At 43.3% G+C, this 26,431-nt stretch overlaps 1 protein-coding gene and 1 long non-coding RNA gene across 3 annotated transcripts in view; one reads left to right on the top strand and one right to left on the bottom strand.

Moving 5' to 3' along the window:
- SPTBN5 (spectrin beta, non-erythrocytic 5) overlaps positions 1–26,431 on the bottom strand; it is a 157,470-nt gene that overhangs the window by 59,595 nt on the left and 71,444 nt on the right. Inside the window, exons 32-36 of the mRNA XM_090033359.1 lie at positions 25,124–25,327; positions 22,393–22,542; positions 8,881–8,985; positions 6,960–7,145; positions 287–442 (exon numbers count right to left, since the gene is read on the bottom strand). Of these exons, the coding sequence (XP_089889485.1) occupies positions 287–442; positions 6,960–7,145; positions 8,881–8,985; positions 22,393–22,542; positions 25,124–25,327 (801 nt within the window). The remainder of the gene's footprint in view (positions 1–286; positions 443–6,959; positions 7,146–8,880; positions 8,986–22,392; positions 22,543–25,123; positions 25,328–26,431) is intronic.
- LOC149871852 (uncharacterized) lies at positions 435–25,283 on the top strand. Of its 2 annotated transcripts, XR_016440307.1 has the most exons (6): positions 435–4,529; positions 5,210–5,417; positions 8,902–9,029; positions 9,706–9,799; positions 24,919–24,996; positions 25,154–25,283. It is a non-coding gene; the product is annotated as an uncharacterized LOC149871852 (long non-coding RNA). The 2 variants fall into 2 exon arrangements; XR_016440308.1 differs by lacking the exon at positions 8,902–9,029.

Raw genomic sequence — 26,431 nt, 5'->3', positions numbered from 1 at the left:
TGGAGCAGATTAGCTGTGTTGCAACACATCACAGCACAGTGGATCCACTTCATTTGGCAAGGCTTATTTCTGACTTAAGGAAACAGGGAAGTCCTTTGTGAATTAACACCATTTTAGTCACCCCTGTGGAATATTACTTGTGTCCTTGTCACCCAGTCTCTGGAGGGGGATGGAACTTCAGCACAAACCAAGGGAATGATTAACAATGATTTGAACTCTTTCCACCTGTCCTCCTGCAGACAGAACCTTAAATAATCTGTATAATGGCTCCAGAGTTTGGCATTACCTTGTTCACGGCTGTGATGATCTCCTCATTAGCTAAAATCTCTGCCTCAAACACCTGATGTTTCTGCAGCAGCTTCATTTTGTCTTGCAGGCTGCTGGGATCTTGGATGGCAGGGTCCTGCAGTTTCTTCATGCGCTCTCCAATCCAGAACTCTGCCTGCAGCAGAGGGGAGCAGCAGAATTAACATGAAACCCAAAAGCTATTATTTTTCCTCTCCTGATCTCAGAGCCCCCTCCAAGGACCTAAAACACTGTCCTGTGAAACTGCCTTTGCCTAGGGAAGGCAGTGTCAAGGGGAGTTATTAGCAAAAGTGAAGCAGAATGACAAGTCTCTGAAATGATTTTAGGCAAGATATGAACACTTGCTTGGATACAATTTTTCTTCTATCTAATGTTATAAATGGAATTAGATGCAATCGTGCATCAGAAAGAGATCTACCCCAGATTACTGATAAAGGATCTTTTTCTGTCATGAGGCAAGAATCTTTCAACAACATTAAATTCCTCAAGGAAGTACAACCAGAAACATCTCAGCCTAGGAAAAAGCCAGCCTGGGACCTCATAAGCCCTCTCTTGAGGCTGTCTTGCATAGAATTATTTATTGTTATAGCCAGGCACTGGGATGTGCCTGCTCCTTTGAAGCTGGAGACAGACCTTATACATAAATTGGTTTAAGTGATCAGAAACTGGTTGAAACCTGTAACAGAACAGATGTTCACTGCACATAAACCAGTTTGAAAATGGCTGAAACTGGTTTGAAATAAACCCGCTAAAATGTAGTATCAGACTTAACTGATTTGGGTCAAACCAGTTTATGTAATGTCTGTTCCAGACCCCTAGCTGGTTTAAAATAAACCAGACTCCCCCAGTATCTCAGCGTGCTTTCTGGGCTGAGTGGGGCTCTGCTCCACAACAGAGCTGGCCCCTCCCCTCTGCTCCCTGGCTGGACCTCTGACAGAGGCTGCAGAAACAGCAGGATCTGCCTGGCTTCCCTCACTGCTCAAGCAGGAATACCCTACCTCTTCCTCCCTCCCATCTCCCACAGCACAGACCCCAGCCCCATGGACTCTAGGCATGTGGTATGCTAGCTAATGCCAAGAGGTGTCTATGTCTATGTATCTCTCCAATTTCACTGGGACAGGCAGACAGAACAGTGACCACTTAGGGCTTTTTGGAGCTAATCAACAGGTCAGCCTGTAAACTGTTTAAGAAGAGTTTGAACTAATGGAGAGAGGCTATTGTTTTGCTGATGAGGTGATAAACACTGTTATCATTCCCCTGCCGGCTTGCTTGCCTGCTAGTTTGCTGCAGACAAAATAAAGAAGCAGGGAGGTAGATTGAAAAAGCTCTGTATCATCAGCAGATGAATGCACTGCACCCCCCACCTCAGAGATCTAGCAGGGGGCTGGGGGCTGGCAACACTCCGGACCCTTGAGCAGCCAGTGGGGAAAAGCCTGGAATGGTGCAGGCAGACCTCCTTAATCAAAGCATCCTAGCTGGGGCATGGCCATGCCCCCCTCAGCTCAGCATTGTACAAGGGAAGGGAGGGCTGCTCTAGCGTCCCCTAACTTCTAGCCTGAGTCACTGCAGGCATATGCCTGAATTTCCTCAGTCCAGAGAGAATGTCTGTCCAATTACAAACTGGTTCAGCCTAGCTAAGTTAGACTAACATGCGAACATTAAATCAATTCAGGATCAGGCTTTCTGTACATTTGTCCCTAGCCTAAGGGAGCAAGCAGCCTGAGGGGCTCTGTTTTATGTTTAGCCTATAGAAGGCTTGAGAGCCTGCCAGAGACCAGATGTTCATCATTAAGTTGTACTAGCAGTTTAGCCTGGTAGCCTACAAGGGCAGGCAAGGTTTACTTAAAAGGCCAGCAGCTCAGCAGGGGCTTAGAGTGCGGCCCAGCTGGTGGTGCAAAGGCCTAGAGAGTAGCCAATGAAAATTCAGTAGCCAATCTGATTTGGAGGAGATTCGGCCTGAGTTAGGGGCCAAATCTCTGAATCTGAATCAAATCTGGAGACCCATTAAAAGGTCCGAATAGAATTGGAAGCCTCCGAATCGATTCAGAGATTCAGGCAGTTCCCACTCTCCATAGCAGGGAGCTGGGCCTGGGCTACATGCTGGTAAGTAGGTGGGGCTGGAGGAGTGAGGAGGAGACCATGGGGGGATCCTGCCTGGCCCCATCCCCCGCCAACTCCCCCAGGCCCCTCTGAGTGCTGCCCCACCTGGCCCGAGCCTAAGGTAAAGCCTGGAGAGGGGCCCATGAGTCTGAGAGGGGCTGGAAGTGGGACTGGGGGCCCTGGGAACCAAAAGGGGTCAAATGTGTGAACTGAACATCATAGTGAAAACACCTGCGAGGCTTGGGGCATGGTGCAGGGGAGGAACAGAGCCATGCAATTTTCCCAGAGGCATAGTCAGGCTGAAAGAGAGATCCGGTGGGGAATTGTTAGGATTAAGGCTCACTCAAAGGCCTAAGGGAAGCCTTCTTTAACCAACCTTTAAGAAGAAGAACAAGGCATGGTGGGCAAGCAGCCTAGCAATCTTTCACAATGGCACACTCAGGGATCAGAGTCTGAGCTAGGCAGGAGCCACAAGGCCACCAGGGGATGTCATGGTTGCTCTGTGGCCACAAGCCTGTCTCAATTGCCAACACCTCGACTGCAAAGAGTAGCTGCAGAGGGTTCACTGGCACTAGAAGGGAGTCCACTAGCTTGCACTGCATTAGTGATGGCGAGCTGTTCTGTTTGTTAGGCTGGAAGCTCTTGGGCTCTTTTTCTGGTCTCAATTATTGACCTATTTTGTGGTCTTTAAATCACTTAAAACTTTGTGCCTTTGTCTCCTCCTCTATAAAATATTTGTTCTAAACAGGTCTTGCAAGGCTGAGAGGATTAATATTAAGCAATTAGAGATGTCCACATTAGAGATTTTCAAATGTAAAGCCTTATAGAAGTGGAAAGTATTAATGACACTTTTCCTACTAGCTCCTAAGGTACTCTAGGTAATTTACTGCAGTACTTTTTAAATACTCATTTTTTTTTTCAGTTCAACCAGGTAAGTGTGAAAAGTACTGTAAGATCTCCAATAAGCAACCCCCTTTGGTACCCTGTTGATTAGTTTTTGAGCCCCATTCTCACATACAAGTGTTAGGACCTTTTTTCATTGGGGTATGTTTTGCTTGCAACTATGCTGTCATCATTTTATTCTACAGTAGGATGCATGTGTTCAAAAAGAGAGTAACTACACTTGTTTATGTCTGTAACCTGTGTCATTCTAGTCTACTGTTCCTCCTTGCATATGTCACATTTGCAGTTGTAGGTCATTGCCATTAAGATTGTGAGGGGAATCCCCTCCTGTCTTCTAGATGTTTTCTGTGAAGTGCTTATTACACTTGCAAATGATGTAAGGTAAGCAAGCAAAAAATGAGAACGAGTTTTCAGGTGGAGCTTATTATAGTTATGTCTCTCAAATTCTCTTGCCTTTCTTGTGGGTGGGGGGGTTAGACAGAAGCCAAGCAGAATAAAACAGGCAAAGGGATAAACTTCAGTTTGTCTCAAGGGAAAAACAAAAATGCTTATTTTAGCTTTTGGTTGTGAAGCAAATATCATCTTTCTGTCAGAGCACTGAGAACTGAAAACATAGCACACATTTTTACTGATTCTGTAGACCTCAAAGCACTGAGTACGCTTCAGTTTGGATTGTGTGAGGACAGCACACTGAGGTCAATTTCTGCCCCTAAGCACAGGATCATTTGCCTTTGAAGAACTGCACTGATTTACACTGGACTCAGTCACTGGGTGATTCTTCTTTGTTAATGACCTATCTGAAGCTTTTTTCCAGCTACTGAAATCTGTACACAGGAATGACAGTGCCTGTTTACCTACCCCTTCCAGAAAATAGCTCCCCACCCCCAGGAGCACATTCAGGGATTCCAAGAAGAAACTTGTGTCAAGGTTGCCCAGGAGGGCAAGCTGTCATCTGTTGCTTTCATTACCAATGCACTTGCTGTCTCTCCTTCCTCACAAGTTAGGGACTTCTCTTATTACACAGCTACACATTAACACTCAAAGGACACTTAGGCGTCTCTTCATTTCAGTAGGAGAGTCTTGTCTGAGCAGGCAAACCAGGTTGCCAGTGGATCAGTTATGGTAACTCACTAGGGGTTCTCTCCCCCTTTCTAATATTAAGCGTGTGATGTAATGACAGACTTTAACAGGACCACCGATAGGATCTTCTGGTGCAAAAGGTAACCCCTTAATTTAACAGCCACTTCTGTGTGCCTTTACCTACCATTCTCAGTGATTTTAACTGCTCTCAGGTTTCAGTAGAAAGGATCTAGACAGTGAGAGATCTTCCCCCTCTCTTGCTCCCTAAGATTCTGACTCAGCTGTCCTTGGGGATGCACAACAAAGCTGATCCATTTTCCCAGGCCCCCTGTATCCAATGGGTTGACTTGGGATGGGGTGGAATTCTAGTTCCATTGAAGTTGACAGAAAAGCTCCAATTGATTTAAAAGGGGCTAAGATTTTACCCACTACATGTAGATGGAAACAGCCTAATTTCCGGTGAGATTTTTTAAAACAAATATAGACAGAATTTGTTTAAAAGCATGCATATGTAAATACATATGTACTCAGAGCCCAGGGTGAGCAAACTTTTGGTAAATTAAACACATTATTTATAATGGAACTTAACAAGTTCCAGGCACAGTATCGCTACTCTCTATTTGTCACCATGCCTCTATGAGATAAACAGGCAATATTATTAATCTCCTGCATATATGGGGAATCAGGAAGAATGAAGAAGGGACTTGCACATGGTGAGTTAGTGGCAGAGCCAGTATCAAACTGCAGGCTCCTGACTTTGACCTTTGTGCTCATTCCTCCAAATAAAAATAATTGCATTCCTAATCCTCTTTTTCCTGAGTCTTTAAGGATGGTATGCAGACTTTGAGATATTACAAGTCATCATGGAAGATTATCAACTCCTCACTACTACCGGATACTCAAATAGCTATGGCAGCAAACAGATGCCCACTTCCATTTGGTGAAAATGAAGGGGTCAGCATCCTCAGAGTGCAGTAGATGAGCCTCACCCCTGAAACCCACTTTTGTGATTGCATCCCCCCTGCCAGGTAAGTATCATCTGCCCTAGAAGAATGTGTCTCTGTCCTGTAATCCACACAGCTGTGATCTCCAAAATTCCCTACTGCAATTTTCCTTCTGAAAATGAAACTGCATGCTTTGAAAATGCATCAGCCTGTCTTTTAAAAAGACCAAATCCTTCTGATGCTCTGCTCTCTGTGCTGTCCCCCATATAAATTCAGAATGCAGTCAGTAAGCTTTAATTATTCAAAAAGTTGCCTCTCCCCCAAGACCATGGCCCGCTGTGTTCCACTGAACAAGAATTCTGCGCACCAGCAAGGATGGTTTGTGACTGCAAGGGACAGGACTTCTACAGGAGCTGGACTTAAGGGTAGGGAGCTCACTCCCTCACAAGTAATACAAGTGACAGTGGGTCTCACTGCACTCAAAGCAAAAGTGCCACAAACTTCTTCAAGTCAACTTTCCCCATGTACAAATGCTCCCAAAACCTCATTGCTCCCTGGGAAAGGAGATAAAGACTATTGTGAGAGGGTATTTTTACTGATTACTTGGTGGTACTCAAGTTCTACAGTGGTAGGCAGCAATATAAAACCCTGATTAGACGGGTAGGTAAAGAGCAACTCTGGCATAAAACCTCCTTGTTGCAACTCCCTGAATGAAACAGGTGGCAGGAGGAAACTGATTAGAAAACCCAAGTTTTCTTGTGACATAGGGCCCAGTCCTGTGCTGTGCTATGGGTTAGGACAGCAGGGAGTGGGAGCCCCTTTCCCAGCACATATGCCAAGAAAGTTGGCAACATAATGCTCAAAAGGGAGCTGTGGGGTGGGATGTACATTATTGGATGGACTGTATCCAGAGGCATAACTAGGAATTTTGGCATCCTGGGTGGGAGAGAGGAGATGCTGAGTACCAGAGAGCAAGGGATGAGGATGCCACTAGGGAGTCTTTCCTCAGTGCCCATGATGCCACCTCCATGCGAGCTCCAGCCCCACTGCTGCTGTAGTTGGGGCTCCATGGGGGCTGCCATTTTGGTGTTCCCTCTAAATCAGCACCAGGGGCTGGTGCCCAGCTTACTCATCTTTAGTTACGGTACTGACTATAGATCAACTGGACACTGTCAATCCCTTAACCAAAAAGCACGTCTGTGGTGGTTTGAGCCATTAGTCAGAGATGCATTGCTCCATTTAAAGTAACAGCACTACACAACTATTTGCTTCCTCAGCCTGCTTCACTGAATCCTGCACCAATGAGAGGAATTGTGGAGCAGAGGACAACTCCGCATTGCAGTTGCCAGGGCCGTGTCAGGATTTGACCCAAACACTTGACTGGCAAATTCAAGGACAGCATTTGCTTACAGAAATAAGCACTTGCTATCACACATTTTGTAAAAAGAGCATGAGCTGTGGTTCCAACAGAAAGAACCACTGCCAAGAAATAGGAATTTGGTGAAATAATTAAATACTTATTTGATTAGTCTTAGGAGCAGGCATACACACTGAGATCTTTCAGAGTGAGGAGAGTCCCTAATCTGGTCACAAATCTCTGCCAGATTCTGACAGAAGCTCTCTTACCTCTGCCAGATTCTGATAGAAGACCACAAGAAGAAGTGAAGTCTGCAGTTTTTCCTGCCTGCTCTGGGACAGCTCTTTGATCCGATGCCTTCTGTCTAGTATGGAGCTCAATTTGTGCTGAATCTGTATCCCTCCTAATCCACCTTTCTTCAGGAGTCTGCTGGCCTGGTCCTGAAGAGAAGTCACCTAAAAGGAAAACAAATTGGAAATCACAGTCTGGCCATTATGAAAGGAAACAATAAGAAAGGCTTCTTTCTTTCTTCTACCTGAAAAGAATCTCCTTGAATCTTTGGAGAGGCAGGAAAGCAAGGAGAAACTGAGGATCATAAAGAAGTAGGGCTGGAAGGAACCTCAAGAGGTCACTAAGTCCAACCTCCTGCTTGAGGCATGTTTATCCTTATCTAAACCACCCTATACAAATCCAATGTCTAATTTATTAGCAAAACCATACAGTCAACCTTGACACAACCACTGGTAAACCAGGGGGACCATTGCAGTAAATGTTCTGCCATTGCAAAGGTTGTTAAAATATGCAGAGGGCCATGTCCCACACTACAGAGGAAGGAAGAACCCTCACAGTCTGCACCAATCTGATCATGGGGTAAAATTCCTTCCTGACGCCAAATATGGCAATTGATCTGACCCTAAGCTGGGGGGCAGAGGTGGGGGGGGGCAAGATCCTCTAGCCAGGAACATCAGAGTTTAAGTCCCAGAAGAATCACTGGCACATACTGGTCAAAATCCCCAGCCTTGGCTGCAGCTAACCCCAAATGCTGCTGAGGAAAGTTGAAAAAAAAAGAAAACATCTTGACATGTAGCAGCAGGAGTGGCGAAAAACACTTCTGGCCCTGTGTGGTAATCAGCAAAGTCCAAAATCATGGGAAATACCCATAGTATAACATAGGCATATCTACTCCTAGATCACCCCTGGCCAATGCCTGTCCAATCTCAGAGAAACAGAGAAAATTAGGGTTGTAAGGGACCCCAGGAGCTCATCTAGTTTAAGCCCCTGCTCAAAGCAGGACCATTCCCAACTATGGCTTTGTCTACCTGAATCTTGAAAACCTTCAAGGATGGAGATTCCACAACCTCTCTGGGCAGCCTGTTCCACTGCTTTGCTACTCTCCTAGTGAAAGAGTTTTTTCCTAGTATCTAACCTCAACTTCTATTGACGATGGAGAGTCCAAAACGTCCCTAACAGTCTATTCCATTACCTCACTGTTTTAACAGTGATTAAGTTTTTTCTGATATCCAATCTAATCCTACTTTGCTGCAACTTAGAGCCATTAGTCTGTGTGAAAGATGGGAACAAGCTAATACAATTTAATAAGGTGTACTACAATACATTTCTGGGCACTGTGCTGCACATCATGCCTATTTAAGAGCTACCTAGTAACTATGAGTTAAAGTAGACACTCAGTTAGCTGTTTGCAGTATACAGCCTCTTACCCACAGCTGAGCAGCTCTGCTTCTATTGTACAGAGAGCAGGGGAATGCAAATACACCAGCCACTTCATTACTGATTTCACACGTAAACACAGTGTATATATTTAAATAACCTGTTCCCTCTGCTCTTTTATGTTAACTACTTTATTTACTTGGTGTACATGTCCATTGTATTTTTGCAGGAAAAATAAGAATTTCAGTTATTTTCAGCAAACAATAATATAGCTTCTTTCTAAGATTTTATCTGGTAAGTCCCAGCATAGTGTAATTTTCCTACATATTACCAGTCAGCACAGCCAGGGCACTGTTTGAAGCTTCTCTGAGTTATAGACTTCCTATTTCACTAGACTTCCATTAAGGCTCCCTAGTGCTGCTTGTTTGGCTCAAGCATACCAGCCTAAATCAACAGTTCTGTGCTTCATTTGCAAAAAATACCTCCTCCCTTGTACTTGACAAAGTACTCTTTGTTTTTTACCTTCTCATCCTGTGAGGCCAGGAGCTTCTCAAAAGCCTCATGTTTCCTGATCAGTTGCTCCACCTCATCTACCGAGTCTTCCAGGTCACTGGTTTTCAAATAAATCTACAATCAAAAGTTGAATAGTAGTCTGAACAGCGTTGTTAGATGTGAGTATTGAATTAATCCAAATTGCATTTTAGTGCTTTTTCAAGTGAGACACTAATAGGACGCCTGAGAATTTGCACCAGCAAGGACCAGGCCCAAAACAATGAATTGGGGAATGTTAAGCAATACAAGAGAAAACTTACCAGGATGATATGGTAGCATTGCCTGCATCTGGGCATTGACAGAAAGGTGTGAGGTAGCTTGCCTATTACCTGCCCTGCTTGGCCTATTAACTGCTGTTCAGTAGAGTACTGGAAGAGTTAAGCATGATGATAATGCATTCTTAGAGCTAAGTGAAGAGTGTGGAAATGCAAGTGTTGAAGTTGTTTGCTAGTGCTATCAATCTCTGATTCAGACACACTTTAGTCTGGAATAGGGGAGCAGCTTTTAGGCAATTGGTCTCTGCTTAATTCACTTCTGATGCTTTTGCTTGCCAAGTACCTCATCTGCAGGTCTTTGGCACCGCATGTATGTCCAACAAGTTATGGAGGTATTTAGGGGAATCAACTGCCCGGGTAGATATCTCCAAATACACTGAAACTGTGCAAATTTTCCAATTACATAATAAACACCTTTACTGCCTTACCACCAACCAAAAGTAAACTGATGAAGGAAGCTTCTTGTAATGTGTTGCATTTCTTTAGTATGAGTTGTCATTTAGTTCATTCTCCTTTTCAGTGAGACCGAGAAGAGCAGCACAACCCCCACAATGGATGAGACTGCTATGACAAGGCATGACAGAGCATTAGTGGCTGGCCTGGTTTACAGTGGGGTAAGCACAACATGGCTGGGCAGACTTCTGGAGCTAATGCTGCAACAAGGGGTTTAACTTAAAAGATTTTATACAGCACTGCATAATTCATCACATAATGTAATGGAAACATAAGTGTTTGGCTGAGGAAGAGAAATTCTACATAGTAACTCTATCTGGATAAAGTATGATGGAAGAAAAATTTGAGACCCTGGGTATAAATTAAAGGAATTTAGAGTTGGGGAGAAACAGAATGGAATTACAGAAGCAACAGGAAGGTCAACACTCGTGGAAGAAGTCTGATCTGGAACACAGGCAAATTGGTTTTCCACAGCATCTATGTGCATAGGAAAAACAACGTTGTCCACAAACAGTTCACACAATTTGCAAAATATTCTAATTATGATCGAAGTCACAGCATTATATATCTCAGGGCAAGGACATTCTTCCTGAGTTACACTGGAAAAGTAATTATAAAACTATCTACTTGGCAAGAATCATCCAACAAACTTCTCATCCTTCACTGCAACTCCCAGAGGAGAGGTTTACCTGGAATATTTTATGTACATGGTATAATCCAGACCTTTTGTTGATGATGAAATCTTTGGACAGAGAGATCCATTCCTGGACTTGTGTTCCAATTCATTTTTGGAAGATAATTTGAGATGAATATTTTGCGCACACAGTACGCTGTCCAGAGCAGTATTGAATCCAATCCAGATATATCAGCGGTCCATACTAATCCATTCATAAGTATGAAAGGTTAATTCCCATCCCCCACTCAACTTTAGCTGCAAGGGCCTCCTGATAGTATGCCTAGGCTCTTAATGGGTTCACCATAGATAGCATTGGGACAAACAAGGTGCTGCCTTATCATTAAGGACTATTTCATGTTAAACCAAAGCCCAGTTTTGAATTCCATGTTGTTCTGTCTCCTTCTATCTCACATTTTAGGCATATATTCAGAGAAAAAAATTCTGTTTGTCTTTTAATAATCTTTTTTGATTGGGCTTTTTGGAGCACACACATGCTACTGATCTGTCTCCGGAACGAAGTGACATGTCATTTTTAACACTAGAGATAGGAATTACGTGGGACAAGGCAGTGCCAAGCAGAGGTACTTAAGCTAGCTTTAAAAAAGCAAGTTCTGGAACCAGAAGCAGCGTAGCTGGAAGAAGTATAGCAGCAGAGCTAATTAGGTTAGGCAGAGTGCTGTGTTATTGTGGCTATATACCTCCTAATAGCTGAAGTACCTCTGAACAAGGTACCTTTGCACAGAACTGCATTGTACCATGTAGATATAATGATAAACACCTGATCCCAGCTCCAGTCTTAGTGATTTCAACAAGACTTGGATCAGGTTCTCAAAGTAGTGCAGCTAACTTTTAGTGCAGAGTAAAAGAGAATTGACTTACAAGCTTCTGGTATTATAGGGGTGGTACCAACAGTGCAAGTACGGTTGAAAGAAAGCATGTCCAAGCTTGAGGAGTTTGTGTGTGGTAAAAAACTTTCCCTTATGAATTTAAATTGCAATCTTAATATAAAGATTAAAAAAAAAAAATCAGGAGAATTGAAGCATTTTACCATTAGGCATTTGTTACACCAATCTGAAAGCAGAATGGAAACTGGCTCTTAGACTGCCATTGGCCCTTTGCCAATTACATCATTTCCTTTGGCAATAGAAGGCTGCCTGTGAGAGGTCCCCGACCTGCCCTCCTCCTCCCCCCCTCCCTTTAATGAGAAATATTAATTTCAAATGCATTGCACTGCATAGTTCTGACCAGGTAACCTACAGGGTTACCCAGGGCCCCACATTGCATACAATGGGTATAGACTTTCAGGTTTGTTTCTCTTCTGTGCTGAATCACCTCCACCAGGAATTTAATTCTCAGCTACAAAAAGTACTGCAGACTGGAACATTTCCTATAAAACAACCTCATTTTAAAATGAAAATTTGCAAAGACTTTAAAGGCACACAGTGGACTTGGCCCTTTTCAGGATATATCTTGGTTCTCTAAGTGTTTCTTTTCATTAAGAAGGCACAGCACTGAAAAACACTGAGGCTTTCAAGTCCACTGCAAATGCAGTTTTACTGCTGCTCAGTTCACTGAAAATGAATTCAACAATACTGTCATTCTAAAAGGCATCCAATAACACCGAGCAGAACAATACTAAATATGAAGCTATTTAGGTCCATCAATAAAAATAACTGTTCAGATTATGACAGCACAACACATGCCAAAAAAGATAAGAGTGTTTTTGAGAAAACCTGGAGGAAACATTTTAATGATTAGGATAAGGATGTTCTCAGGACACTACAACCTTGGGTTCATGCACACTTACTAGAAATTGATTCAGCTTAAAGAGAAGTTTGCCAAATTAATAATTTTTCCCCCTTGGAACAGGAGCTATTGTAATTCATCACTTGATTAAACTCTTGAAGCACTCCCTATCTCAGCTTCATCTCTTCAATCTGTGACCAGCTCTAAAGTATTCTACTTACCACACTTGGCCAATGCTGCACCTGTTCTGCACAAGACACCAAGTGAAGTCTGTGAGTATTCTAAGCGCAAGTTAACAGCAAGAAGAGGCTAACTGCTACCACATTTAAACCCCTGCAACATCATAGCAAAGACCAAATTCTCTATGAATGCAGGTGGAAGCAAATGCAGATATTAACTTGTCATTAAAAAAGTACATTAAAAATGCATATTTTAAAAGAGAACAACAACACTTAATCTGTTTTAGCAGAAGTAAATAAATGCATGTAATACAGTCACAGTTTATTGTTCAGTTATTTTTACTATGCATGACATTCAGTTAAAAGGTACAATTACATCACTATGCCTTATTTTAAGCAGAAGACACACTAGGTTGCTCATAAAACTATATACATATTTTAAAGCCTCACAAGGTGCTTTGGATATATTTAAAGATGAGCCTTCCACCCTCCAACTGTATGCTTTTTATTTTATTTTATTTTTTACATATAAGAATATAACTATAAGACATGGAGCTCGACTGACATACACATAGGAAATTTATGGAGCTCTGTCAATATTTGATTTTTAGCTCTGGTATATATCAGAAGAACCCAGCCCAGAAGTTATAGGTTAAAAAACAGAATCCTAATACTTTTTACAATATAATCATTAATAAAATATTCACTTATGAAATATTTTACACGAAGACTTAGACTAAATCCCCTACAGCTCTTCCAGGTTTCATTAATAAGACATTGACAGGATTTCCAAATTTCACTGGATACAGAGACTGAATTCCTTGTATCCCACACAAAAGAGTAGTCTCTAGCTCTCTCTCATTTTCAGGGTACAGGGTAAGGAAGGAATTTATGAGTACTTGAATGTATTAATTTTAGAAAACAAGGATTAACAATTAAAAAACTAAAGAAATTAACCATTTAGAAACACAGGAAATGTCGACAAATTAGTAAGAAAAAAACCTGAGGCTATTTACAGATTGCTGTAGTGACTAACTAGAAGAAGAAATGATTCTTGGCTCTACAGGCTTGGTTCTGCAAGACTCTGAGCACTATGGCTGGGATTTTCCAAGGCACTTAATTTCATGTTTAACTTTAAGCATGAGCTATTACTGGGGCTACAGAAATGCTTAAAGTTAAGCATGTGCTTATGTGCTATGTTGGATTAGATCAGAGTGCTTAGCACCTTGTAGGATCTCTCCTTAACTGCAGCCATAGTAACAACAAAACAGAAATAACATATACAAGTCCACCCCACCAGTTAAGTCATCTGTAGGGAATAGGAGCATACCCAGAAGAAGAAAACGAGGATGAATCCACATGGCTTAGTTATTTCTGCCCCAAAGTTCTGTTTACAAATGTTCCTAGAATGGAATGGAAATCTTCACCACTCTCCTCCCAGCTCCAAAGGAGGCAATGTTGACAGCAATAGATGGACACCACGCACTTTCCCCAGCTCTGTGTGATGCGTTTGCAGTGCAAGCTGGTGTGTTTGTTAAGAGAGTGTCAGGATCTACGCCTCCTACAATGCAAGCATCTGGGGAAGGCCTCAAGCCACATGTTGCCCAATGTTTCTGAGTACAGAGCAATTTTGGACAGCAAACTGGATTCACAGATAGAGAGAAGCCATCCCCTGGCCCCACAGTGTGAAGGGATGGGCCAGCTGCATCTGGATCATGTGTCCTGATAAATACAGTGGATGTTTGACTCTTTCTGAATTCTCTTACCACCTGGATAGGTACAGTAGTCCAAGGGGTGGCAAGTATCAGGGTTATTTTGGAAACCTTATGGTGAGCCGGTGTTAGCCTATCACAGGGAGCCTCCCCAAACTTTGTTCCAGATGCTGGATGGTTCTGGAAGATGACCAAATCTGGATCAAAATCAGTCTGAGTGACTTCACTTCTAGCAGGAGAACCTTTTCCTTCAGTCAGCACAGCTGGTGACAACCATATCTCTCTGGAGGCTGTTTGCTGAGGAACACCAGAGCACTTAGCAGAGGAAGTCACATGAAATCTTGTAATTTGAAGAGCTGGAGGCTCAGCTGAAGGAAAGCCTTGTTTAGGTACCTGGGATCCTGTTGGGAGACCAGCTGATTTAGCAGATACCTTCTCCAGCTGTGGCATCAGAATGCTAGAATAAGCATGACTGCTTACTGGGGTATCAGCCCTAAAAGGCTTTATTGTCAAGCTGCAAGTTGAAATGTACAGATTCATTGAAGCATGGAGGTCTGGGATTCGAACGCTGCACTGACTATAGCCATGTTGGGGTGAGACTGAGTGACCAGGTGTCAGAGTTGCCGGCAGACCTTTGCTGTGGAGTGGTGAACTAGCTGGAATGGCAGAAAGAGCTACATCCAGACGCGATGTCCAGCTTAGTGGAGTTTTTAAGGAAGAGACGTCAGAAGGCAAAGAAATTGCAAGCTGCATGGGACCAATTTTATCAGTAGAAGATTGACAGGTACTTTGATCTCTTCCTGAATATTGCTTACAAGATGCAGGTGTAGACCAAAGGCCAAAACTCCTATGTCCATTGCCCTGAGGATCTTTGTGAAGCGTGGAACTCTTAGATGTCATGTCAGATGGATTAACATACTGGGGATCTTTCCTGAAACCTCTCTTCCTATTTGTATGAGCCAGGATGATGTCTAACCTTGAACAGTAAGCCCCAGAAGATATGCTGCTTGGTGATGAGGTGGCATTTCTTGGCACATTTTCTGCTGCTGATTGACTACCTGGAAGATACCATGCTGACGATGGCCATTTTTGGAAAGGCTTGTCCCGTATAGCTGATTCGAAAGTTGGTGGTGGGGTCACTCTACTGGAAGACAGCATCACCTCCACAGTGGAAACATAGATTGGTGCAGATGAATGTTTGCAGTAATGGTCCCTGCATGACATTCTGCAGCCTAGTCTTACCCTGTGTAAAACTAAAGCCGCAGAAACTTGCCTTTCCCCTTCTTTTTAAAACAAAGTCCTAATCCTTTTTCCTTTGGCACTGGAAATTTCCATTCTTCCTCTGATGTGAAGGAGCAAGAGGTTAATAAGCATTCTTCTGAAAAAAAATGATAAACTAAAAAAATCCACATTCAAAATAAAGAGCGCTATTTCTTCAACACCTCCAGTACCATCAGCACCTTTCCCGTCTGCAAAGTGATATGAGAGTGTGATGGGCTGAAAGATAAATTACTGACTGTGAGTCTCTGCTCTCTGAGTGTTCTGATAGTAAGACTGCAGACGGAGGAGGAGGGAGCCAAGAGTGCTAGCCAGAGACAGACCGTGAACTTGCTGTTACTTTGCTTGTGAAAAAGCCCGAAGCAGTTAACCTGAGCAAAGCATCTGTTGTCTTCAGGAGCTTAGAAGAAAGCAGAGCATACAGAGCTCCTCTTCTGTTGAAAAACAGAGCAAGTTTTCCTTTCTTTTCTTCTTCAGTTGCTGCCGGTCTGCACTCAAAGTTGCAAGACCTCTGTTCACAAGTCTTAAGAGAATTTCCTACAATGATTCCCAGCAATGGCACAACAGAATTCAGTAATAAAAGAGAGAGGTTTGTCTAATTTCCTCCACATGTGCTCTATTTTCTTTAGCATAGAACAATCCTAGACTATACTCTGCTGAAATCCTGTGAACATTTAAGTAACTTGGATGTAACATAAGATGCTGGCATGAAGTCAAACCTGTCACACTGGCATGGAGGACGAATGAGAGTGCAATTCTTGTTTAAAACTCAGTGCCGGTTACTTTCTTCCTTCCCCTACTCCTTGCAGCTGGGAGAAACTTTGTGGAACATGTACACAGCATGTTCTGTGTAAGCAAACTGTCAACAACAAGGGTCTGAATGAAACTACTATGATACAGAGACACATGACCATTCTGCAGACACGTGTTGCTGCAAAACAGATGCTGCTAAGTAATGGCCCAGACAAACCTGGTCATAAAAAGTGGGGAAAGGGCTGAAATCTGTCTGACTGATGGGAATTCTTCTAAAACACATGTTCGCTTCTGTCTATTCCAAGACCAGCAAATGACAATGTTCCCCCTTGTGAAAGTGATTTGGGTGTCCACAACTGTAGCCTTGGCAACACTATTCTGGTTAAAATCTTGCTCAGAAATACCAGTTTAAACCAGTACTTTCTTTTATTCCTTCCTGACTTGCCGAGGGGGATGCATCTCACTAGACAGTCCCACTTTAGCGCTGAAGGGCTCTGTTTGAATGGAGCAAATTCTTTCTCTATTTTTCTTATAATGCTAAAAAAATTCATTCTGATCTGCTGTCCATGCCCTTCATGAATCAAATTGCAGCCATGCTGTCAGTAGATAGAGGGCACCAGATGCAGAGGACATCAGCACACCCCTCTATATTTTTTCTTTGTTTAAATGGATGTCCAGAAGCAGAATATGTGGCAAGATTTGGTGAGGAATTCCCACAGAGAGAGATAAGAGAACAGAAGTGACATGGAGATTTGCCAGACAAGAACTCTGCATACAAGGGCATCGTAGCTTCAGTGCTATCATTTAGAACCCAATCTTGTGCAAATACAACTCCACACTTAAATGGGCATATAGCATTTGCATGGCTAAAACTGGAAGATGCAACTGTAAGCTGAAGAAAAATAGTGGTAGGAGGCCCAATGACCTAGTGGTTAGGACACTTGCCCAAGGAGACTAAGGGCACTTTTCCACGTGCTCCAGGGGTGGTGGTGATGGTGGTGGGGGTGCCGTGCTTTAATTAGAGCGGTTCCAAGAGTTCCTCTAATTAAAGCACTGCAGTGTCTTGTGTACCAGCATCCCTGCACTTCAAAGTGGCGGCAGAGGTGCTTGACCTAAAGCTCGTTTGATGAGCTCTAAGTTCCCCTGCTGCCATTTTGAAGTGTAGGGATATTGATACATGGGATGCTGGAGGATGCTAGAGTGCAGTAATTACCATGCTCCCCCAGACTCAATTAGTCAAGTAATTACTGTACAGCTCATCATAGCAGGGCTCCGTGCTTGTGCACAGGCACCCTCAGATTCTAGGCCCCTTCTCACTCAGCAGTAGTTTGAACCTACAGTTTCCACTTAACCAGAAAAATGCCCTAACCACCAGGTGCTGGGATAAGAGCACCCTCTCTCTCTCTCCTGTTAGAGAAGACCCAGAGAGAGAGAGAGAGATGCAAAACAGAAGAGCAAATTAGAGGAAATGTGGCTCAGTAAGATGGGCACTACTCTTGAAATGAAGCAGACCCTAATTCTTCACCAGGGGCTTGTCTCAATGGGACACAAGGTACCCCACTGCTGTCTATTCATTTTATACAGTGACTATTGAATACAATAGGCAGAAACCCCACTTGGAGCAAGAACAAGCAACAAATTCCCAAACCTGTTTTAATAAATTAAGAACAGGACTTGAAGCTCCAATTTAAAGTGGAATTTGTAAAGTATAAATGAGATATGTTAACAATCTGAAGCTTTGATTTGTGAGCCACACTGAGGTCATTTGGACCAATTTCATCATCTTTGTGATATGTTTGTTCAATACCAGGTGGAGAGAGTTGTTGTGGATTAACTATGAGGTGGCAAAGTCACAAATCATGGCAACAAAGTTCTCACTTTAAAGGCAAGTGAGTAATTCCCGGGTCTTTCAAAGGCAGAAGAAATGTATTTCTCAATCTGAACTTCCCCTGAGGCCTCATATCACCTCAAAGATCTGTCTTCATGTAACATAGCCTATTATAGCAAGTTCAACCTGACACCTCTTATGTGTTTCCTGGGTTAAATTTGAGTCTTCCTCCATCTACTATTTTTTTCCCACAAATTGTAATATCCCAATGATGGCAGAAGCTGCATCAGTGAAGGAGACATATTTTTGGTGGTGATCCACATATACATGACATACACATCCGTGGTATTTCATAATCTCTCTGACTAATCTTATGCAGATGTTCTGCCTTTGATTTCAATAGGAGGAGACCTCTCAAAAAACCCCCACTTGCTCTGGCTGGGAGTGAACTGATTTTTCTATTTTATGAAAATAATTAAGTGAACAGATCCCCTGCAAGTCTGTGCAAACTGAGTTCTCAGCAACAAAACAGTAGGGCTGTGAGAAGCTTCAGTCCCTGATTTGATTTAGTGGAGATTCGGCCTGATTCAGTGGCTGAATCTCTGAATCTGAATCAAATCAGAGGACCCTTTAATTCTTCCGAATGAAATAGGAACCCTCCAAATCGATTCGGAGAGATTCAGAGACTTTAGACATAGCTTTAAGTGTTTTTCCTACATATCTCCAGGTAGCAGGGGCTCATGACTGCTGTGATGCTGGAATGCATGGAGTGTCCCACAAAAGCACTGGGGGCTTCCCAGCACACTCAGCAGCAGACCTGGAAGTGGAGCAGAAGCACTTCTGGTCCACTTCTGGGTCTGCTGGGGAGCACGCAGGGGGCCTCCCCCCGGCTCAGCAACTGGTGTCTCCTGGGTTGGGGGGGGGCACCCGGGGTTCCCCTGTGGCTGATTGCCAAGCCAGGGGGGTGCGGGGCCCAGTGCACTGCCTGGCAGATCTGGAAGTGGAGCAGAAGTACTTCTAACAGAAGTACTTTGCCGCTGAGCATATGGAGGGCTCCCTGCACTCCTGTGGGATGCTCCATGTAACCCAGCATTGCAGAGATCACGAGTCACGCCTGCTACCTCAAGATATGTAGAAAAAACTTTTAAAGCTGTGTCTATGTCCAAATTGCTAATTCTCTGAATCAGCATCAAATCTTCAGATTCTGATTCAGCTGAATCAAACTGGGGACAGTGATCTGCATCACCAAATCTAATTGCTTCCCTGATTCAGGCTGAATCCGAATCAAATAGGGCCCACTTTGCACACCCCTACAAAACAGTAAACAACAACAAACTGGGTAAATACATTGGGAATGAAAAATCATTTCACTCAATAAAAGATACAGTAGACAAAAAATTGATATCAAATAAAAAAACTTTTTCCAATGTTTGAAGATTCTTATGTCATTCATAATGAGGCTGTAATGGCATATCAATCCATTGTCACACAATGGAAGTAGGCATTTTAAAATCTGTCATTAGTTAAACAAAAAATGAAAACGTATAGTGTAGAACTGTGAGACACTTTACTTAAGAAACGTGAGACCAGGTGAAACTCTCGTGGTTTCAGATTTCAATACAAATTTAGTACTTAGGCAGACTTTGCCAAAAAGGACCAAGCGTTGGGAATTCCCAATGCTGATACATTTTCTGCAAGTGCTGAGAAGCAGTGGCTCTAAACCCATGGACTCCAAAGGGTTAAGCATTATTACATGGCTTAAGCCAGGCTTAATAGTTCAGGGTTACTTTGCTAGTGGAGCTCCATGCATGTGGCACAGCAGGAAACAGATGTGTTGCAGGGAAGCTGGCTGCCTCTGGGAAAGTTCCATTGGCACCTCTGTATGAAGCGTTTGCACAGCTGCAACTGAAGACTGATGTAAGCCTGGAACCCTTCTGTACTGCTGCCACCAGCCTCACAAATTTATTTAGCAAGAAGCATCTCCTAAAATGACTATTTTTCCAAATGAGAAGCCAGCCTGAGATATTACCTGCTTCAGCTGGATTTCACCCATTAAGCTGTCTGGCAGGCCAGTCCCTCAGCAGTATGGTAACCCTCAGCATACCTGCACAGTCTACAAAGCTGCTGGTCTGTGTAACCATATACAACAGCAGTTGCAATGGCATCCACAGGTTTTGTGGTAGGGACCATTAGGCCCAAAGCAATGGCCGCTGTGAGTAAGGAGCATATTTTAAATAGTTCTTATCCGTACAAGAAAGGGTTGGAGGGAGAAAAATCATTAATTTTTTGATGCTGGTGAAGAAACACATTTTAGGTGCTTATATCCTGCCTCAGTGTCCATTCATATGCATTCAAAATTCTGATGTTACTAAGGATCTTTTTCCTAGCCTGTTGCTTTGACCCTGCCATCCTTTGCTGTACATCACCTCACCGGTTTCCCTTCTTTATTGCATCAAGCATAAAGTAATTCAGGGCTGTCCAACTTCTACGTGGCTGTGGGCTGCACCCTGCATGGGCCACACCAACAAGAGCCACAGGCTGAGCAGGCTACAATATTGTGAGCCACAGGTGCTACCCTTCCCTGTTGCACCCAAGCTTACCAGCTTGCACTGTACCATATGCTCCCCCACTAGCATGGGCTGTGCTATGCCATGCCACTGCTTGAGGCAGGAGCAAGAAGCAAAAGTTGGAGGGAAAGCCCAGAGACCCTGGTTGCTCCTGCATCTGGAGTGATAGGGGGAGCAGCAGCCAGGTGGGAGCCTGGGAGCTTCAGACTAACCGCTCACTGGCCTCTTATGTCTCTCAGGCTGCCATTTGGACACCTTGAGCTACTTGTCTACACTACCTATCGAGTCATACTCAAATGTTCAGAGGTTGATTCTCACCTCAGATCAGCCTACAGCATCAGCTTTTATCACCCACTTGTTTAATTTTTCAACAAGCATCTCTGATTTCCCTAATACTTTCTTTCCTTCTCTCTTGAAAGCTTTGTGGACATTTACAGAGGGTCTCTCTCCTTATTTGTCTTCAAATCTTTTGTGTGACAGGCCCCTGCCTGGCATACCTGAGTGCTGCAGCTCAGGTGGCTTGGCTGTGAGCAAAGCAGCTGACACCATGTGACCAGAGGGCTGACTCCCCATTGACATGGGCCTGGAGACCATGTTTTTAAAACAGGCATGGAGGCTGAGGAAAAGCTAAGATGTGTCCGGACACCAGAGATGGAGCCAGATGCACTTCCCACCCCTAGAAGTAGTCCAATGCTTCCCCTGACAGCTGGCAGGCCCTGGGAAGCAGAGCACACATGCCTCAGGCAACCTGGGAAAACCTGGGCACAAGTTCCACAGCTGGCTGGGAGCTGGCCACACACTCTAAAACCAGACAACTCAGATGGAGTCAGAGGGTCCCATCAGCCCATGGAGGATTGAAGCCTAGGTGCAATGCTGAGCCTCTTGACCCTACTCACGGATGGCTTAACATGTCAGCAAGCTCATCCACCACTGTGGCAGAAGGACTGCCTGGGAAATTACAGGTCAGGTGGGGATGGAAAAATGCAGCCCTGTGGGCCCTGCAGGCACTAGATAAGGGTGAGCCCAGGAGGAATGGTCCATGAACCCCGTATACCTCAGCAGTGCAGCTGTGCTCCCAGAGTGTGCCAATGGGGGACAGTTGTGACACTAGACCATGAACAGACCCGGTATGGGATGCCCTGGGGCCTTGGTACACCTGACCTACTGGCTGAATGGGAAGGACCTGTGGCAAGATGACAAGTGGCCTGAAAGGAGATGGAGGGTACAGGAGTGGGGGCCCTCAACACCTTTCTCTCAGGATGGAGCAGCTCAGCACAGAGGCAAGAGTGCCCTGCCCACTGCTCAGACTGAGCTCCTTTAAGTTTTTCTTGTGTTACAATTTTTGGAGAGCAACAGGACTGTGGTGAGACCCCTGTGATGCCTTTTCTTTGTCAAGCTGCCATGTGAAGAATGAAACCTGCAACTACATCAAGACACTGCCTGGATCCACCATAACACCTGAGCAGAAAGGGGTGGGGTGTAGAGAAGGAGAAGCCCCACAGAAGATGCACAAAGGAAGGTATTCCTAAGCCCATAAAGGAACCACGGAGCACCAGTTCCAGAGGTACTGGGAACAACAAGTTGTGGTGGGCAAATAGAATCAGGTGCGGCTCACCACAGGTGGCAGAACATGGGCCTGTCCCACCTTGAAACTGTCTCCCCTTCCCCAAGATGCCTACAAAAAATTTGATAAAGATCAGGCTGCCGGTGTGCTGAGACAACTATTAATTAAGTTGACTAATACTGTCTCACAGTTTCCTTGTGCTTCCCAATCTGTTTGTATTCATCCAGTCTCTTGCTTTACATTTAGAAAGTAAGTTCTGTGTTTGTACAATGGCTATCACATAGGAGTTCTACTACACGACCAGGGGTCCTAGTTGCTATTGTAATAAAACAACAAATGACAATAATCAATGTTCCCATGTGCATCTGACCTTTACATAATTCCAGTTACATTTTTTAGGATATGTTAGTTTTAGGCAGGAAGACTTGCACCAGATGTATAATTCACTCACCTCTTGTGAGTTCAGAATCTTCTCCAGATGATTATAATCCTTATAGAACATCTGTTCTAGGTGTATCTTCTCCAGCCACGCCTTCTTCTGCTGCCACTGGTGGTACACATTTTCCTTTTCTTTCATCAATGCCTGCAACTTTTGCTGGATCTTAAAAGGACAGGCAAAGGAAAATGCTCTTAAGTTTTATAAGATCGGGGCAAGTAGGCAGTAGAAAGGGACAAGTAAGTACATTTCTTAGCTGGCATGATGGTCAAAATCATCAAGCAAAGGAGAACAGAAATAAATTCTAGAACTTTTACACAGGCAGAAAGATAAGCAGAGCAATTTCACAAGTGCTTGTGATGACATGTGTTAGTGAACGTACATAGGAGTTCAAGCCAAGCATAAACAAAGGTAGCTATTTCTCAGGCTCCTTCTTCAAAAGTGAACCCTGATTCCTCATTACCGGTGATCAAAATGGTAGACAAAATCAGTTTAATAAAATGGACTCAAATTAATCATCAGCACTGGGGAGTGCTTTAAATCAGTATTAGTACGTATGCAGCAATGTTGTATCTCAGTTCATTTTGGATCTCAAATACAAAGTCCACAGAGCTTCTACCAGAAGTGACTTTTTAATCTTTTTAAGCAACTTTTATATATAAAGTTCTTACAGGCAAGTACAGTAAAAGTTTTGCTATCCAGCATGAGTGGGGTAAGGAGGGTGCCGGGTATCTAAAAATTCTGGTTATCGGAATTAATGTGGCGGCAGCAGAGAGTGGTGGATGGTGACAGCAGCACCCGCTACCACTGCATGCAAACTCTCCCCCATCCCATGGTCAGCTGGCTAGGCGGTGTCTGTGCAGACTGCAGGGGGGACCTGCTGCCCTCACTCCCTCCACCTACATCCTCCCTCCCAGCCCTGCTCAAAAAATACTTCATGAACATGCCAGATAATAGAGTATTTTGGTTAGTAAAATGCTGGTTAATACAGCTTTTACTCGAACTGGGAAATTTCTTAGTCACAGAAGATGTATGTTGTAATATTTAATAAGCACCTGGGAAATAGTTTGCTCAAACAAGAAAGCACAGCACTTTTTTTAAAGTGCAAGAACTCTTCTTAGGCTTTTGGAAAAAGCATAGGGAACAAAAAAGTGTGTGTGTGTGTGTGTGTGTGTGTGTGTGTCTGCACATATGTGCATGAGTGCGCACAAGACTATCTTGACCTGGACACTGGCTCCACAGAAAGGTCTATGTGGAAATAATTTTGGTTGAATCACAGTAAATGAAATAGTTCACAAGGAGCTGAATAACAAGTTGGTGTCCTGACGGGGTATAGGACAACACTGTATTAATTGAACTATTATGATTTGCTCTGATTTCTTTAAATAAACAGAGATTTGGTTAGAATCCACTGACTTTCAAGCAGGTCTAAGGACAGCTATACTAGAATTGTTATTTGTTCTATCCCACTAATTTCTTGCATTGTTGTTTACCCATGTATCCAGTATAGAGATTTAGTTTGTGAGCCATAGTTTGGTGATGCAGGTTTTGCAGCTGTAGTCAATATTTTAGGTAAGTGTTACTTTATTACAAAATGGCCTAGCTCACTGAAGAGAATATCAAAGTTTATCAATAAGATCTCACATATAAATAATAAAAAGGAGGGTAGACGCACGCATGCGTGCACACACACGTACGTGTGTGTGTGTGTGTGTGCGTGTGACTAGCCTGTCCACGCACATTCTACAGCAGATTTTGGCTGCTCTTTTGTTGGCAATTATTGGTTTGTAGGAGTGTGAGATGCAGTGAAAAAGAGGTGGTTTTGTGGAAATGTTAGAGGCTATTTGTCCTGGGACCGTGGAGTTTAGTTTCTCATCTTACTTTCACATATTGAGATTTATTTATTTCAGTAAAATTCAGGGCTCTGTAAAATGTATAATGTATTCCTTAAGCTCTGTCTTCATGCTTGAGCATTTTAGTATATTAGTTGCTGTATAAGAGCTAAGGGTCACAAAATGAAACTAGCAGGTAGTAAGTTTAAAACTAACACAAGGAAGCCCTTTTTCACACAGCATGTAATTAAAGTGTGGAACTCATCGTAAGACGTGGAAGCTGGCAGTTTAGCCAGATTCAAAAAGGGGTTGGACAAGTTCTTGGAGGAAAGGGGGATTGGCAGCTATTGAGCATGGAAGTTAGGGATATAGTCTCTGAATCAGAACTTCCTAGACCTTGAATGCTGGAGACTGCAAGGAGAGAGGAACAGTAGAAAAAACTGGTCATACCCAGTTCATTCTCCCTTTCAGCATCTGCACTTTGCCATTGTACAACTCAGGACACTGAGCGAGATGGACCTATGGTCTAACCCAGTAAATGGTAATTCTTATGATCTTACATTTGGCCAGTCTCATTTGGTATGGAGGTGATGCCATAATTTGAGAGGAATTATTAATAAAAATCCAGATCAGGAAGTAGGGATTGTGTGATGTCGCTTTCTGCAAATCTTGCAAAGCATCTTAATTAACCCAAGCTCTGTTCTGGCAGGCAGCCTGCAGATTGCAACATCGGTCTACCCATGGTATGAAGTGGTGTGGAAAAGACACAGAAACAAGTCTAAGATAGGTATGACTTTGAGATGGGTGGGGGGTCACATCTTTGGTCCAGGTAGTACTCAAAACAGTGTTTGCAATAGTGCTGATAAGTTGTGCGTGTAAGTAGAAATTCAGGTATGATATTGCTTTCTGTTTACCTCTTTTGATTGTATTTTCTCTTCTTGCAGCAGTGATTGTCCCAGCTGTACCACCCGATTATACATCTCCTCTCGTGCCTCAATTTCTGCCAATAGCTGTTGATGCTGGTTAAACCTCAGGCGGCTGGTGGATATGTCCCGGATAGTCTCTTCAGCCTTCATTTCCCTTATTATCTCTGCTGTCCAGGAGAAATAGTCCCATGCCTTAAACCCAAGAAAAAGTAAAGGTTCAGGTTTAAATGGTAGGACTGTAAAATCACTACAATATTGTCGATCTCTAATGACAGATATTGTGCTCATATGAAGCAAGGAAAACATTCCAGCAGGTTTTAAAATCCTATCATGTGTCTCTTCAGGGGAGTATTGCAGAATTAGGAGCATCGACTTTCAGGATTTTACAACTGGCATTGTACTTTTATGTGTCATCTGTTAAAAATAGGGTTCCATGGGACTTTCATATGGATTGGGTGGGGTGGTTAATTAATTTTGTTACTTTTAAGTGTCCCTGGGCTATTTGATTTGATCTTGAGGTCATGGATGATTTCTTCTGTTTATTCCTAAAAGACTGTCAGAGGCACCCAGAAACTTGGATGTATACTCTTTTATTACAGAACCTAAAAAAATGCCATAATAATGGAGTCCATGAACTACATGACACATTTTGGATTGTAGCTAAGGTGCATCATTTTGACAATGTGGTCAACTATAAGTTGATGCCATTCCTCTCATGATGAGGAATGGTTGGTTATATCACTGTTCTGGAAAAATCAAACTGAAAAGATTACTCAGCCAGTTAGATTTGGTCTGGGCTGGAAGTTGACTGTTAGTTTTGGCCCTGAAAAACATTTAAGGCAAGTTGCCATTTCTGATTGTTTTGGGTTTTTAATGTCCAAACTCTTAGAACTCCAAGGGATTTTTCCTTTTTAGGACAAGTGACCAAGATCATTATGTGACTACCACCAGTGATTTTGGACACTGAGGTCACCAATCCAATACACATGTACTGGCTTTATTTCAGTTTGTGTGGCCATAATTCAGAATGAGACCTGGATATCACGCAAGCCACTGACATTCTACTTGGCAGAGTGCAAATACCTAATGTGCACCAAAATTTAAGTAAAGTGGAGGGAAAAATTCCATAAATTTAGGAACAAATAATTCAATGAAATGAGGTAGCTACCCAAAAGGGTTTCTTGAGCCGCTGCTCTTGCTTGAAATATTCCAGGATAAACCAGACACTCATTTATGGGGGACTCCTGAGAAGGGAGCCTGAGTTAAGTATAAACTTCAGTACAGGAGCTCTCATAC

The sequence above is a fragment of the Crocodylus siamensis genome, chromosome 2 (assembly GCF_052110815.1).
Source record: "Crocodylus siamensis isolate JL-2025a chromosome 2, ASM5211081v1, whole genome shotgun sequence".
NCBI classification, from domain to species: Eukaryota; Metazoa; Chordata; order Crocodylia; family Crocodylidae; genus Crocodylus; species Crocodylus siamensis.
The sequence above is the reverse complement of the archived record's forward strand: the minus strand, read 5'-3'. Positions and strand labels throughout refer to the sequence as shown.